Genomic DNA, 18133 nt, shown 5'->3' with positions numbered 1-18133 from the left:
AACCATATGTCTGGTAATGTTCACATCATGCAAATTTCACATTAACACCAGAGTTTTATTACTTTTGATGTAATAATATGGAACCAGACAATGCTGTTTGTATTCAAAAAATGAAGTCATCTAGGGTATTTTAACTGTATGTATAATATAGATCTCAAAAAGAGATTTACTAACATTCTGACTTCAAGATATTGCACCTGATGCTGTGCTGCCCATGTAAAACGCAGGTATAACTAAAAGACATGAAATAAAAAGAAAATTTGTTTTTAACATGCAAGGTTGAAATAGCTTCCACTCACTTAAACCAGATTTTAAATTTTTGTTGTACAATACTGTACTGAAAAAACTAATGTTGTCCATCAACAGTTCTGACTGGCTTATTAACTCACCAAATTATAATGGAACCCATGCTTTTTTGACAAAAGGTTTTTTCACTGCATTTGTCACCATTGAATCTGACAAGATTATTCTAATGCATTACAAGAAATTGAGAAAAATGTTATTAACCCTTACCCTGCTAAATTTCTAAAATGGACTGGTCCATCATTCAATTTGGGCAGTACTATTTATAATTTGAAGGGGTGTTCATTGAAAATTTACTGACTGAATAGCAAACAGTGCAGACCAAAGTAAGCCTGCATGGATGTGCAGGCTGATCTTGGTCTGCACTGGTCGCAAAGGTAAAATCACTTGCCGCCAGCAGGCTAATTAAGGGTTAAATAACATCAAACATCTATTTCTAGACCAAAAAATCACCATTAAAGATTTATACCTTACCCTTATGAAAAACCTTCCCTATTGTCAGTGTGTGGTCAGTTTATGTCCAGTGTGTTTCCAGTCAATAATACTCTAAAATCCAGTTACTTGCCAGCCTATTTCCAGAGCTGACAATAAACTGATCCAGTGTGTTGCCACTGAATAACCATCATGTGTCCATGTGCTTGTCAGCTGATTTCCAGACCTAAAACCAGCTGTAAAATTTAACTTCCAGTCTGCTGTCAGTTTATATACAGTTTGTTGTCAGTGATGTTTGTAATGACGTTTTAACAAAATTTCATTGATTTTTCATATAAAACTATTTGAAGGAGCTAAATTATATAGAGGTATCTGGAAATAAACACTGACAACAATCTGGCAACAAACTGGTATGCAATGTCAATCTGGCAACACACTGGATACACAACTGACAACAAGCGGCTTTTTGGACTTTCCAGTCTGTTGTCCTTGTATTGTCAGTGCACAGCAAGTCAACTGGAAATATTTTTCTGACAACACACTGGCATATTGCCAGTGTGTTGTCATTGTATTGTCAGTGTATAGTCAGTCACAACATGCCAGGCTCTCTTACATGGACAAGAGAAACACTTTAGCAAACTATCATTATTTAAAGTTTTAACTAAATTCCTTTATGCAGTACAAAGTTATGAGCACTTATACATTAGTGTTTTTTTATTTTGGGTTTTAACGCCGTTTTTCAACAGTAATTCAGTCATGTAACAGCGGGTATACATTAGTGTGGCAGATGGACTAGTTTTGTTTGTTTGTTTTGGGTTTAATGCTGTTTTTCAACAGTATTTCAGTCATGTAACAGGGGGCAGTTAACCTAACCAGTGTTCCTGAATTCTGTACCAGTATAAACCTGTTCTCTGTAAGTAACTGCCAACTTCCCCACATGAATCAAAGGTGGATGACAAATGATTTCAGACACAATGTCATTTATCAAGTAGTCACAGAGAACATAAGCCCCGTCCTAAGATCGAACTTGCGACCCCATGATCCGTAGATCGACGCTCTACCTACTGAGCTAAAGATGGACTAGTATCCCAATATATCGCTTACTACTCAGTGTTACTAATTTTTTTTATTTCCCCCTCGGAAAATTGTCTTTATTACCATTGTATTGTCATAGCATTGTCAGTGTATGGGAAGTTTGTTTCCAGTTTAGTGTCAGTATATATTTTTTTTCTATTTATCCTTATTAATATTTAATATGAATTTTAATGTGACTTAAAACCTTCATTTGCTTGTGACTCAATTTTAATACCAATTAAGATCTGCAATATTTCAGTTATCAATAATATAATATTGAAACCAAAGGAAATTTGACAAAGATTATGGTAAATCTGCAAGTTTAATTTTACAGGGTAGTGAAAATACATGACTTTTAAAATTTCTGTATCTGTTTAGCAAAAATACTTGTTGCCGACAGAATCTGTGTTACAATGAAAACAAGTAACTGTAAAATGATGAAAAAGTACCTTTACAATGTGTCCATCAGTGCTGGAAAACTATTGAAAACTGAAAATAGTTTTGGAGGGAAAAATGCAACACTCGGCCATTTTGATAAGGTGTCTTGTAATATTTGTTTTGCTGTGAAAATTGCTAAGATGGGTAAATTGCCAGTGTATTGCCATTGTGTAGCCAGTGCATTGTCAGAATCTGCTCTGAGTAAATTTATATCCAATGTACTGTCAGACAGACAGAAAATCCATACAATATTGTCACTTATGTAATTTTTATCTCGATTATTCAAAGAATAGAAGTTATTGGACATGCTCCTATGTTTTTTTTTGTTTTTTTTTTTGTTTTTTTTTTTTACAAAATTATAGATTGAAACTAATTACCCACTTGTTCAATGTCATGACCTGACATGTACTAAGCAGGTCCCATAACTATACTTTTTTCCAAAATTAAGCCCCTTTTTCCACATAGCATTTTTTGCTTAAGTTTTTGTATGCAAGCTGGTATCTCAGTACTCATTCAATTCGATTATAGAAATTATGTTTTTTATTTCCAGTTTCTTGCCATTTTCCTGCCAGATTTCTTCCAGACACTGGAAACAAGCTGACAATATTGTCAGTGTGTTTACATGCTGATTGTTATGAGCCAGTTTATTGTCATATAGTTTGCAGATTATTCCCAGAAACTGGAAATAATATGGAAATAGTGTCCATATTATTTTCAGCTAAACTTTTTTTCTTGGAAGTTTGTTCCCATATAGGAGTCAGATTATTTCCAGTTACCTTTTTTTTTTGACAGACTGTTGCCAGATCATTGACAGTTACCTTGCAGCTTAATGCCAGCTTGTTTCCATATTTCATTTTCATAAGGGTAATAAATTCTGACAGAGACCAGTGCATGTAGTGAAGATATGGCAAAAATATGCTTTCACAGATCATTTTGTATTTTGCACCAACTTTCCTGCACTTGTCTATCAATCATGTGTTTGAAGCTCTGCAAGAAGTGCATGCTGACATGCCAACAGTAATTGGCCAACCATTTTATAAACATTTTATCACATAGATCTCTACTATATCACAAGTCATTTAGTTACATTATTAGCTAATCACATGCACAACCCAGACATCTCTATTGTGTTTCAACTGAAACAGAAGCTCAGAGACCAGCAAGCAGCAAATGTTGTGGAACTTCATGACTTACTGAAACTACCTGCCTGATTGTTTAAGTTAAGCTATCTGTTGAAAAGATAAGACATTTCACAACATGTCTGCAGACAAAGTATTTTAAAGGCAGACTGCAGACCTGGCTGAAAAATGTATCCAAATTTTAGATAGAAATTTCTTGTATTCTTCAAAAATGCATACCAGTTGTAAAGATTTGATTTAATACAGCAGAACCTTTGGGGAGTGAACATTTCTCAGGATAACAAAATATTTTTTTTTTGTTGTTCCCTGGCTGCATGGTTATATTTTTTCAATACTGCAAACATTTTTAAAGTAAATTTTAAGCCTCTAAAATGGCACATTTCAACTGATGGCCATATAGAAATAATCTGCTGGAGTTACTTCCTCTGTTAATAAGGAAACTTACATAATTAACCCTTAGACTGCTAAATTTCTAAAATGGACTGGTCCATCATTCAATTTGGGCAATACCATTTAGTATTCAAAGGGGTGTTCACTGAAAATTTATTGACTGAATAGCGAACAGTGTAGACCATGATCAGCCTGCACGGATGTGCAGGCTGATCTTGGTCTGCACTGGTCGCAAAGGCAAAATAAATCGCCGCCAGCAGGCTAAGGGTTAAGAAATATGACAGAACAAACATATGGATGGGAGTCAGTCTAGTTGTTGTCGGTGGGTTAATTTACAAAGAATTTTATCTAATGGGAGAAAATGATGCCTTTTAGGAGAGCTGTTTGCTCTTTAACAAAAAGTATATAATTATGTATACAATCAATTATGCACAGAAATATGTATTTTCACAGGAAATACCTCCCCCCCCCCCCCACCCCATCATATTTAGAATGACAAACCCATTGTCCAACATGAAGCTCTGTGTAAATTTTAAAGTTCTGGAAATATGTAAATACTTAATAAGGTAATAAAAAAAGAAACACTAATTTGTATATCTAGCAGATACCTAGCCCTGTTCATAAATCAAATTTATATTAGTTATCTAGATTTGAAACCACCCTATAGTTTTACTGATGTATAATAGAACTTAATGGGTTTTCCTCTTAATATGTACAAATCCCGCACGATTACTCAAAACGATAACATGTTTGATAACTATATGATTTTTCTTCATTAAAACCTTTCAATACAGAAAATATTTTTGTTTAACATTACAGAATGCACTTAACTTCTATCTGAGTTCAATGATGCATGAGAACCATAACAATCAAACAATAATATAAACAGGCTGTGGTTTAATTATCCTGCAGGGAGTAGTACCTAAGTGCATCTTAGGAGTAACTGATGTAAAAATAATGTAATCTGCCCAACATATTTAATTCTCATTTAAGATTTTATCATCTTAAAAACAGCTATAGTATTATCAGAAAGTTGAATAGCCATTGTATAAGAACAATATCTCAATGTTCTTTTTACCTGCTTTTTGTGAAGAAGTTCAGACTGAAGTTACACTTTAATATGATAAAAGTACATTAAATAAACAAGCTCTCATTTATCTAAAATTGTGTTAAATTTTGAGAGACATAAAAGTGGCAAAAACACTCCCATCAGGCATTTCTGGGTTATCAAATTATCTCAATGAAATATAGGTACAATGACACTACATGTCAGAAAAATCTGCAACTTTCACTAGAAGATAAAGTATTTCTGATAGAAGGTGCTGTTCCAAGACAGAAAGCAGAATTCCACTGATTCCTGTACTAAGAAGCTTGGATAGCTTCGTGTTATGCAAGAGCCATGAAAGGACTTCCTCTAAAATAAATAATCAAATCAGGGGCCAAGAAACCTCTTTGAGTTTCAGAAGTGTCTCAAGTGCTATACAAATAATTACTGTTGTTGTTGTGCTGTTGTCTTTTTTTTTGTTGTTCAAATATCATTAAATTTACACCAAAATCTGCTAATCTCATGAAAGCAAATTCAAGTTAGAGGCAATTTCATCTTTACTGCTAAGTGAATAGGTTAGTCTGCTTCTAATGTGCTCCAACCTAGCCCTTCCATAGTCAGTTCTATAATGAACTTGTCCATCTATCAATTTGGACAGTACGGGGTGCTTACCAAAAAGATACTTACTGAATGGCGAACAGTGCAGATCTTGATCAGACTGCACAGATGTGCAGGCTCATCATGATCTGCGCTGGCCGCAAAGGCAGAATCAATCGTGTTCAGCATGGTAAGGGCTAGAAGCACTTGTATCTTCAGGGTTGAATGAAAATGTTATAAATATATACACTTATCTTCTCCCATAAACAAGAATCATTATGTCTTGTGCATTCATGAGAACAAATATAACAAGAGAAACAGTAGGCAATTATCACAAAGGTCAAGTGTTAACTATTTCGGCATTCACATGAAATTATGCTCATTTTCACAAATTAGTTTGATCTAGCAAATGCTCATGTCTCACATACCTCGGAAATGATTACTTTCACAGTTACAAAATGCTGCATTGCAGATAAAAGCTTTATAATTATTTGTTTGGTACCCTGTAGTTCATGTATTTATATAAGAAAACACAATACACAGTGTTCAGACCCTGTGTTTTGTTCACTTAAGATTACTCCTGAGGCTATTCAAATTTTGTATAATTATGCCCCTTTTCTTTTCAAAACACTGGATAATCAGAGCCAAGAAAGAGTGGTCAGAATATATAAGAGAAATTATTTTGTTTTTAAATTAAAAAGATGATCTAGTCAGTAGCCAGACTAAATCAACACAAGCGATTATGTGATGTAACTCAAATTTGTCTCAAACGTTTACAAGAATTTAACTGTTGTGGTTTTGAACCTCATGCTAAACTCGCAGGACAACTTTCAGCAAAACTAATCAAAGAGAAAGGAAAACATATAAAGTTCTCCTCATACCATTTAAAGCCTGTATGCACCTATAATTTATGTTCTAAGATGGCAAGCCAACACTACACAGGGAAAAGGACAAGGAAAGCTATGTTAGCATCTGCAACAACTCCTTCAAAAATCACATGCCCTTTTCACATGTGCCATCTTCTGTTAAAGGCATGTACAATCTAGTGATGACATACTCATAATATCTTGATTTCAGCTTAAAAAAACATATTCTTACTTTACAGTAAGTCACATTTTATTTTTTTCAGATGTTTTTTCTCGAAACTTTCATCATCTTTAACAGAAATATGCCATAATTCAATGCATTGCAATTTAAACTAAATTTTGACAGACACATTCATAAAACACTTGTAAATCCCTATTTTGCAATTCAAAACTGCGTATAATCCTTATGTAGTTTTAAGCCACTTGATTAGTGAATCATACAATTTTTATGTGGCTAACCACTTGATTAGTGAATCTTATAATTTTTATATAGCTCGCCACTTGATTAGTGAATCATATATTTTTTATGTACTACACACTTGATAAGTGAATCATATAATTTTTAGCTCGACTATTCATAGAATAGTAGAGCTATTGGACTCGCCCATGCGTCGGCGTCCGCGTCCACGTCCGTGTCGGCGTCCACATCCGCGTCCCGATTTGGTTAAGATTTTGTATGTAAGCTGGTATCTCAGCAACCACTTGTGGGAATGGATTGAAACTTCACACACTTATTCACTGTGATAAACTGACTTACAATGCACAGGTTCCATAACTCTGTTTTGCTTTTTTACAAAATTATGCCCCTTTTTTGACTGAGAAATTTTTGTTAAGGTTTTGTATGTAAGCTGGTATCTCAGTAACCACTCGTGGGAATGGATTGAAACTTCACACACTTATTTACTGTGATAAACTGACTTACACTGCACAGGTTCCATAACTCTATTTTGCTTTTTTACAAAATTATGCCCCTTTTTCGACTTAGAATTTTTTGGTTAAGGTTTTGTATGTAAGCTGGTATCTCAGTACTCACTAATGGGAATGGATTGAAACTTCACACACTTGTTCACTGTCATGATCTGACATGCCGAAAGCAGGTCCCATAACTTTATTTTGCTTTTTTACAAAATTATGCCCCTTTTTCAACATAGAAATTTTTGGTTAAGTTTTTGTATGTAAGCTGGTATCTCAGTATCCACTAATGGGAAAGGATTGAAACTTCACACACTAGTTCACTGTCATGAGCTGATAAGCACTATGCAGGTTCCATAACCCTATTTTACTTTTTTACTAAATTATGCCCCTTTTTCGACTTTCTTATTCATTCAAGCGACAAGGCTGTTAAATAGTCGAGCGTTGCTGTCCTCCGACAGCTCTTGTTATATAGGTAGCTACTGGATTAGTGAATCATGTAATAGTTATATTGCTAGCCACTTGATTATCATATAATTTAGAGTAGCTAACCACTTGATTAGTGAACATATAATTTTATGTAGCTAACCACTTGATTAGTGAATCATATAATTTCAGTACACTTATAATGTGTAAGAAAATACTACAAACATATATAAACATAACTACTACAAACATATATAAACATAACACAAATAGATACTGATCTTGAAACTGATGTACTCCTGCTCAACACTTAAAACAGTTTAGATCAGGTCATTGTATCGATTCTCTTTCTTGAACGCAACTCTGTTTTACAGCCTTTGTACCAAATACTATTGAACCAAGGCTATTTCAACCTAAACTACAAGATCCTTTAAATTTTTGGCAAGCTTCTTGAGTAATAAGATGATTCTATCATCAATCAATGATAAAAGAATTACAAGTCTCGCTTTCTTGTCATAAATTTGCCAGAAACAGGCATGTTTTCCATTTCAAAACAGCATTTTCATCAATGCATCCAATAAGTAATAATGAAAAGGCAGTTTGTTTTGCAATACAATCTACAACAGAACAATTTGTTTTGGCATGCAACACAATACATGCTGTGACAACTCAGCAGCAGACGCAAAAACAGACATAAAATGTGTCAAAATATAATGATTACTGTGCATAATAAAATTCCTCCAGTACAGAAAACAGTGGGGTATTCAAGTGTGGCTGAACTGGTAAAATGGTTACAGTATAAAAGATCATTCTATCCATAAAAAATTTCAAACCAGAGGTTCCCCAATTTCCAAATGTCACATGTGTGTTTGAACTTAACTTGCAAATTCATCCAATTATTTCACAAACTAGAAGGTTCATAATATTTATCAGTAGCTGGTATTATGTGGGCTGGTGGTCTAGTGATCTGGGGTTCGAATCCCGGTCCAGACACTGGAAATTTCTGAGATTCTCTTGAGTGTTTCCCACCTAACTAAGAGGCCTGCCTTGGTTCTTCCCTGGAAAGACGGCTTTGCGTGTATCAGTGCTATACACCGGGCACATTAAAAAACCAGTCTATTCGCAAAGAGCTAAGCTAAGTTAGCCGGACAAGCCTGTATCTAAAAAGGATTTTTATCTGTTCTGGGGGCTTTATCTCACTTTGTCCCTCTGGTCAGATTGCTCTGTGTCTGTACTAGTAGAGGATGAATTTCGCGCCCTGTGTGGCTGCGTTTGCTATATATGTAAAGCACTTTTGTGTTTATCATGAAAAGGGGCTATATAAATCTGGTATACCAATAACAATAATAATTATTATAGGGCTCAGTAGTATAAGGGAGGTAACAAGTATACATATTTAAATTTATTATGCAAGCAAGCTCTTCAGAGTTGCTTCCCCTATAAACAAATTCACTTACCCTGAAAAGCCAGTGCCTTTATTTTCCAGATGTTGTCAAAAGTTGCTAGATGTATTAATTTAGCGATCACCTCTTCATCTTTGATAGCTATATTACTGCATGTTATGCACACTTCAGATCGTATAGCTACATACTCATCCTCGAAACATTTGAGAAAAGCTGGCAGTAGTTTGGCCGTCATAATACCTGCAAAACAATTTTTCCCATTTCTTTGAAAACGTCAGGTCATGTACATTGTACTTATATATATTAATTTTGTCTAAAAAAAAGGAAAAAAATATTATTTTTCATACAACTGATAATTATAAAGGGCAAATTAATGGATTCTATCAACAGATTCAATCTATATTTTTTCAATGTTACTTATTTAATTAAAATGTTATGCAGCAAACTTTTATTTTACTAAACACTTAGACTGCAAACAAAAGTAATGCCCATATTAATGACTGAATTCATGAATAAACAGACTATGCAGCTATGAACAAAGTAAAGCAGCATAGTGCAAATCTCCATTACTCAATTCAACATGGGCACTCAGTTTAACTTATGTAAGTAGTTTGGATATGGTACAGAATATGGTATAGGAAACATATTTAAAAGAAGCATGTAAAAAAGTATTTTTCAAATATACTAGTGAGAGCGGCAACCTACCAAGCTGACCAATTTTGCTAAGAGCTTCTAGTCTGATCTTTTCATCACCCTCCAAGATTCTGTTTCTAAGATCATCATGAACATCACGCCCATGACCTGTTTTACCGAGACACTGGGCTGCTGCTCGCCTCACCTCAGAGTGCCAATCATTCCACATCAGGTCAGTAAGTTTATTTGTAATATCCTGAAGAGAAGACATGTAAGGTGACTTCACTGAATTTCATTTTTGATATACATGAGTGTTTCATAATATTTGTTATCATTTCTTTTGTCTATGTTGTCTGTATATCATGCAAAAAGTTTGCTGTTAACCTTTAGCCTGCTGGTGGCAAGTGATTCTGCCTTTGCAACCAGTGCAGACCAAGATCAGTCTGCACATCCATGTTCATTATTCATTCAGTAAATTTTCAGTGAAACACCCCTTTGAATAATAAGTGGTGCTGCCCAAATTGAATAATAGACTACCGGGGTAGTCCATTTGAGAAATTTAGCAGGGTATGGGATAAATGTCCAAAGCACAAGAGTCACTAGCTCTACCAGCATTTATGACAGTCTTCAGGTGAAAACACAATAATAAGCTAAAATATTAGATAACTAATGTTCCAGATGTTACCAAAGTTATACCCAAATGAGCACTGTATGTTTTGGGTAATCAAATGATTGTATTGACAAGTCAAGACTCACCCTATTTATATCTCCCCGTAGTGTAGGCAGAATTTTACATGCAATAATCTTGTGTCTCCAACTACTGCTGTTTAACTGTTCCGCTACCATTGAGTGAACTAGATTCTGAAATATATGTCAATTTCTTTAGTTAATTTATAAAGCGAAGTCCAAACAACTAGAGCCATATACAATGTATATAGTAAAATAGGAACACTCCCCATTGTTTGTATCATAAATAAGGTTTTAAGTAATACCTTAATTTTGTACTTTTCTGTAAAATAAACATTTACAAACATTAGCATACACATTCAAATATTTCCTTCAAAGTTTCCCATGACATAAGACATACTGTAAAACTGAATATTTTTCAGAAGTTTTCACTTCACTGTGACTGAAGTTGGTTGGTGCATAAACTATGGTAAAATATTCACCTAAAATGACCAACTTGTGAAATATATAGAACTATTAATAACAATAAAAGCACTTGTACTATAATCTAATTTCACAATTGCACAGTAAGCGTATACAGCAAAAACAAATCTCTTGTGAAAGTTGTGATCTTGCAGTGTGTTCTATTACTCCCTACAAAGATCTGAACTTTGAAAGCATTAACAGATTACTGCAAAAGACAAAGAAGAAATCTCTCCTGACAGCAACACTGTTAAAAGGTTGTCACGACTATAAACTTACAGAAGTTATACTAAGAATTCCAAGCATGCTGATCCCTCGCTCATGTTTTATCGTATCTTCTGTTGTCATGACCTGCCGCAGTATCTCGCCAACCACGTCAGAATCACACACACCATAATGAGCCAGACACTGGGCTGCTGCCCACCTGTCTATTGGATTCTCACTCTGCATAGCTCTATACAAGATTTCTTCAGCTGGTTTCGAGGGCCGGTTTAGAGAGTATAATGTAATGGCAGCAGCTGTTTTCACTTTCTCAACGGGGTCTTCAAGCAGACATTCAAGGGCCACAAAAAGTTTCTCAGGTAAATTGTCTTTGGGCTCTCCTTTGTCAATGTAGTCAAGTTGTATACCATGATCTGGATAACAAATTTCATTTGTAAACAAACCTTTGTTGAGATAAGTACTGTTCAATGAAGCCATACAACATTTGTAACCAACACTTTTTAAAATCAATGTAAATAAACACCAGCAGAACTTTTAATCCTTACCCCACTAAATTTCTAAAATGGAACTAGTCCTTCATTCAATTTGGGCAGCATCACTTATTATTCAAAGGGGTGTTCACTGAAAATTTACTGACTGAGTAGCGAACAGTGCAGACCATGATCAGCCTGCATAGATGTGCATGCTGATCTTGGTCTACACTGGTCACAAAGGCAGACTCACTTGGCAGCAGCAGAACTTTTAAACAAACTGACCTTCTGGAGGTTTATAGTCCGCAGCTTTGGCACATGTAGCAATCGCCTTCAGTCTCACATGTGGCTGGATATCAGCCATGTCCTTGATCAGGTCATCGGGCGTACTGTCCACAAACTGACCGGACAAATGCCACTTAGTCCTCCACTCATCAACTATACAACATAAAACGGAGGAAATTTCAAAATCTGTTTTACACTACATTTATCAACAGATTTAATATATTTCCTGATATTTTTCTGTACATAAGTTTAAGTTTTATTCAAATCTTGAAAGATGACAAATTTGAAGATATAAAACAAGAAAATTACTAGGCAGCTGCTTGCTTCAGTATTCAACATAATTTATTCATCTTAATTAAACTAAAACAGCACAAAGTTACTGTGAAATCATTTTTATTCGCGTAGGAAGAATTTTCGCGTATTTCGCGCTAGAACTGATGCGCGAATTAAAGACCGCCCTATTACTAATTTTCAGTTTTATTTTTTATTTCTAAAATTGAAACGCACGAATTTAAACCCGCGCGAAACAGTCCTTTTTCACATTTGCGCGAAATTTCATGCCAGCGAATTTAAATGATTTCACAGTATCTGTAGTAATCATATTAAAGTTATTGAAATATGTATTTCTAAACAACTTTGATATATTGTCTATGAAATGAGGTACAGTCAAACTTCGTTAACTCGAACACGGATAATTCGTACACCACCCTTCTCTTGAACTTGTCATCAGGTCTCAAAAAAAACTTGTATAATGAATTTTGTTCGATAACTCAAACAACCGATCACACGAGCAAATTTTGCTGGTCCTGTCGAGTTCAAGTTAACAAAGTTCAACTGTACATGTATTTTACTGGGAGAAAATAGTATCACACAAACTAGACCGCTGCTATTGCTGTGTAAAAACAAAGCTCTGTAAATCACAGTATCACAACAAAAACATGCATGCATGACTTCATAAAAGTGAAATTAGTTTCTGGTTGACGAAACTATACTCCAATTAAAACAGTTGCATAAGAAGACACTCAAAATCTGTTCATAATTCAGTTAAAACTTGCTATGATTAAATGAAAATGTATATCTTTGAATCTTTATGGCATTAATGGCAAGTAATAACAAGTATACATCAACTGAACTCTCTTTAAAAAGCTTAAAAAATATATCATGCTAGAAGTACACCAAAATATGTGTAAGCAACAAAACTTCTAATATGTCTCTGCTTAAATTACAAGAATACAACACTATAGCTCTGTGGTTTACACACTTATAAATTTCGAGTCATTTTTACGCTCCATGCGTTTTTTGTCCTGTATCTTTTTTAACAATTCATCTGGGTTGTACTTCTTTTTACTACTTCCTCTGTCTTTGAAATTAAGACGTTTTGCTTGATCGGCTGCATTAAAGTCAACAATGCAAATTATGTAACTGACTGTCAATTAATCATATCAAATTTACCATTTACATTTTAAAATTATACAAATTTCTATTTTTTTTTAGATTTAGTATATCTATCTATAATTTAAGTCAGAAATTAAACCTCAAAGTTGCATTTTGCTCTCATTTTGTACACATTTATCATTTGCAGCTGTATGCAAATATTCATGCCAAGTTTCTGCTGAATACAATAAAATTTCCAACATTTAAAATATTAATAAACCAGTGTCTATAAGGTTATAAACTGACTGAGAACCAGTCTGAGAATGTGGATTTGTCATTGGCTAGTTTTTAAACTGTGGTCAGAAACTGCCAATCAGGGGTGAATTTGATTTACCTGAAACTGAATTCAGATTCCGAATCTTATTTCTGTTTCAGCTATTTATTTGAATGTCATGAAAACATGAAAAAAGTGAAAGCAGCTACAATAGCTACTGAATATTTCTTGTTTGCAGCCGTTTGATATCAGATCATGACAAGAGCTTGTAGAACATGAAATGCCCCCATTGATGCATTCAGTAACTGCACAAGAAACAGAAATTATTTGGTCACTGTGCACTCGATGTTTGACATACTGACCTCAAATCAATAATTATGGATCATTTACCAGTCATAAGTGACCTCTATATCAAATGTGATCTTACATCAAAGCATTCTCTAGATATTTTCAAAAAAAATCTACTGTTCTGGGTCAACGTGACCTTGACCTTTGACATACTGATAGGGGTCATATGCTGGTCATGATCAACTTCCCTATTAGGTTCATGACCCTAGACCCAAGAGTTCTTGAGTTATCATCCAGAAACCGGTTGGTCTACGAACAGAAAGACAGACCGACCAACATCAGCAAAGCAATGCATCTCTCCTTCATAAAAGTCAAGATTTTTTTTATTTACATGTAAGATGAACACTTTAATGATATGCTGAATAATTATTCAGAACCCGGTTTCCGTTTGGGTAAATGAAATGCACCCTGATTTTTAACTCTTTAGACTGGTCTCCAATCTCAAGATATTTGATTCTTCAGACCGGTCCACAATTTCATCATTTTGTACCTTAGATGATAAAGTTGAGGTGAAGTGTTGTGTTGAGGAACTATTCACGATAAATGCAAAAAGGTTAATGATGAATGACACATATTAAACATACCTCAATCCTTGTTTTTCATTGTACTGGTCAATAAAGTAAATGCAATCATCAAAATATGGAATTGCTAGGTTTATGTTTTTTTTCCTATACTTTAACTTTTGAAAACAAATGCTTTAATTCATTATATTGCAGATTATTCGAACAAATAAAATTACTGACTGATCTGCATAAGAGATGCATTGTTCTTGGCGGTCTTCCTTGTACGTGGATCTGCTGACTTTTCAAAGTCCTGCTCGGTTCCTGGTGCCTGTATACTTAGTAACTCTGCAGTGTCCTGGTGTGAGGGGGGAAACATAAGTGAAAGTGTTAGGATAAAAACTGGGTAAACAAAGGTAAAATGTTAATAATATAATTGAGCCACACCATGAGAAAACCAACATAGTGCATATCTGCGCAGTCTGGTCAGTATCCATGCTGTTCGCTTTCAAAGCCTATTGCAATTAGAGAAACCGTTAGTGAACAGCATGGATCCTGACCAGACTGCCTGGATGCGCAGGCTGGTCTGGATCCATGCTGGTCGCAAATGCACTATGTTGGTTTTCTCATGGTGCGGCTCATATGACATTCTCATGGAAAAACACAGGCTGGATGGTGATTTATAGAAATGTTGGCAGATCTCTGGCTTACTGGTGCAGTTGTAGCGTAACTACCCATAAAACTGTGAACAGTCTTGAAACGTGGTATAGATGTGTTAAGTTATGATGATAACACAGGATGTAACTTAGGGGGTTGCTTAAAATTCCCCTGCTTCTGTAAATGCATACTATACACCATGTAACACCAGAAACTGCACATAACAAACCAGAGACTAGCAGGAATGTCTTCTTTGATGTCAGAAATCTGACTTTACAATTCCCCCAAAATACAGTAATAGCCATATCACCTTTTAAGAATTTTTCTTTTGTATAAGGTTGTAACTGCTGAAGACGAAAAGAAAAGAACAAGAAGCAATATAAGTAAGCCTGTTTTTCCTAGAGAATGTCTCATTTACATAAAATCTCAAATTGCGGTATAAAAGGTATGTGCAAAATGGGAAACACTGTGGTTTTGATGAAACTGGTAAACTCTGCATAGCCATGTATACTGACCCAATGCCAACAAACAGACATCAAGCTATAACAAGGGTGTTGCATAAAAACATACAAAATATTTCATGACCTCAACAGTTATAGCAAATATTGGAAGGTAATCAGTCTTCTGGAGAAAATGTGATGAATTTAGAAATACTGGATATATCGTTGGCCTCATTTGAAAAGGACCGACCTGCATTTTTTAAGTCATTTTGGAAAAGGTATAGTGTTCCCACATCTTTTGCGAAGATATCGGATACAATTGCCAATCGCAAAGGTCAAAAATTGTCACGTGAGGAAAGGACGTATAATAAATTTCATCAACATGCAAAAAACAAGTATTTGCAATTAAAATGCCATTTTGCACAAATTACATAGCTTTTAGTGTTTGTTAAAATAAAATGCAATAAATGAAGCTTTTTGGAATTCTTTAACCAGTAAATCATATTCATGCAGCGGCATGGTGTGGTTTTTAATATAGTTTTTGCATATACGTCTTTTTGACGCAGATTTTTTTCAAACTGTATACTTTTATCTGCATATACGCAGTTTTTGAATTTTAATTTTTTTGGTGTTTTGAAGGAACATTCTTTTCAACTTTGGCCGACGATATATTCATCTCCCCTTCTACATGTTTCCGCTGTTTCTATCTGTTAAGATACATATATTCCATATAAGTGATTGTCAGATCTGAATTTTATAAAATTCAGCAAAAACTGAAGTCAAGGGTAGCTGGCAAGATAAATTCCCAATACACAGTTTGTTGAAGACTTTAATATGGGATACTGTAAAATCATTTAATCTTGTGGTCATGAAATTTCGTGGTTTTGGTCCAAATGGCAATTTCGTGGGGATAGGAATTCGTGGATTTCAGCTTCTGAACAAAAAAAATGAATGGGAATATTACTTGTTCCTTGGGATTAAATTTCGTGGATTGACTCAACCATGAAATCCACGAAAATTAGTCCACAACGATTATTAATGATTTCACAGTATACCCTGTCTCCAAAACCCACATCAGGTGAGAACTTTGCTCCTGTCTGATATGCATCCAATTATCTTGACCAGATATATCCGATATCAGGTCTTCAACAAACCATGTTACTAATAATAGCACAAATAGCAACAAAACTGATTGAACTTTGTTATCAACAGCTGAGATTTTGAATCTGAAAACATGCAAACTTTGTTAAACGAGTTCAGACAACAGGTTAGGATCTGAAATGCAAAAATGTGCAAACTTGTTAAAGGACGTTTGAAACAGGTAAGGATCTGAAATGTGAAAAATGTGCAGTAACAAACATAACGGGGTGAGGGTTGGGCACCCCAGTAATGTTATGTAAAGGGAGACAACTGATATCACTGACTAGCTCTCATTAAGGCTTTGTTCCTTTTTCCAGCTTTCATTGTTCTTGGACTCGGTTCTCTGTGATACTCAGCATCATATCCATATGGTATAGCATCTGTCTCAGACTACAGAAATTTATTTGTTAATAATAAAAAATTGGTAACTGTATCCCTAACTGACAAGTTTACTTGAATATACAGCTTGAACTTCCTAAAATTAGTTATTTCCGGTAGTTTACCTTTTTTGGCTCTCTTATATGATCAAATAAAGAGAAGTGGTGGTGTTATGAACAAACTTACAGCAAAAAATCCCAAAGGAAGTCATTTCCATTGTGTATGCCATAACTGATTAAAAATCTAGCAAACCAGACAGCAATACAAAAATCTAGAATTTCTTTATTTTTAAAAAAGTCCATAAATAGGGTTTATTGTGGTTTCTGATCCTATTTTCTAGCACTACATCAATATGCCTATCTATCACTAACATTAAGAAATATCAAAAAAAAGTTCAAGGTATCAAACTAAATTTGAGTGTTTTCAGTGCAAGACTGCATGAAGCAATTTTTATTTGTATGTTTGAAATATAGAAATCAGTTCCTCCAACTGATACAACTTACATCAATAGGTTTAGGTAAGTTTTTCCATCGTTTATGTCCACGCTGATGTTTTTTCTGTTTTTTCTTGTCTCTCAGCTGTTCCTGTTTCTCTGCATCAGTTACCGGGAACCACTGTTCCGGCGGCTGAGGGAAACCAGGCTGTAGTTCCTTCTTGTACTTGTTCTGAGACTGCATCATTATTTTTGTTTTATCGCCAAAAGCCTCAAAGACCTGCTCTGTGCCTGTTTTAGACAAACAGGGTTAATATTTTTAAAACTGGGGGAGCTAAATTATTTTAAGTTATGAGCTAATTAAGTCACAGAAAGTGATGCAAAGAAGAAATCAGTTGTACTACATGATCATACAAGCACATTAAGATTTTCGGTGGTACTCTAGTAGCTCATTTGCGAACTAAGCTAAAACTTGACAAGACATTTACCAGAAAATAAATCAGGGCGATCTCTTTAAGAGATTGTGGAGATTTTACGTCCTGTTCTGGTGTTTTTGACAAGTTCCCTAAATTTAAATCATTCAGGAGCTATATGGTTTCTACTCAACTTAGGTCAGTACCAGTCTCAAAAAGAACAGCATTTACATTGATTGTTTCTAATGCTCATACTGACAGCAGTCAAACTGCTTCTTACTCTCAAAAAGACAGTGGTCACACTGTTTTCCCAAGAAACAAATGTGACACTCATTGATTCCTTATAAACAACCTAATTTATATTGAAAAACATTTACTCAATGTTACTTGTC

At 34.7% G+C, this 18133-nt stretch overlaps 1 protein-coding gene across 5 annotated transcripts in view; it reads right to left on the bottom strand.

The window, feature by feature from the left end:
- The window catches only part of LOC123546772 (HEAT repeat-containing protein 4-like), a 66487-nt gene that overhangs the window by 39221 nt on the left and 9133 nt on the right, over positions 1 to 18133 (bottom strand). For all 5 annotated transcript variants that reach the window (XM_045333316.2, XM_053551080.1, XM_053551079.1 and 2 more), the window contains 7 exons: positions 17399 to 17619; positions 14524 to 14638; positions 11785 to 11937; positions 11087 to 11442; positions 10415 to 10519; positions 9731 to 9914; positions 9080 to 9265 (listed from right to left, as the gene is read on the bottom strand). In XM_045333316.2, coding sequence (XP_045189251.2) covers positions 9080 to 9265; positions 9731 to 9914; positions 10415 to 10519; positions 11087 to 11442; positions 11785 to 11937; positions 14524 to 14638; positions 17399 to 17619 — 1320 coding nt within the window. The remainder of the gene's footprint in view (positions 1 to 9079; positions 9266 to 9730; positions 9915 to 10414; positions 10520 to 11086; positions 11443 to 11784; positions 11938 to 14523; positions 14639 to 17398; positions 17620 to 18133) is intronic.

Source organism: Mercenaria mercenaria, chromosome 9, assembly GCF_021730395.1.
Source record: "Mercenaria mercenaria strain notata chromosome 9, MADL_Memer_1, whole genome shotgun sequence".
NCBI classification, from domain to species: Eukaryota; Metazoa; Mollusca; class Bivalvia; order Venerida; family Veneridae; genus Mercenaria; species Mercenaria mercenaria.
The sequence above is the reverse complement of the archived record's forward strand: the minus strand, read 5'-3'. Positions and strand labels throughout refer to the sequence as shown.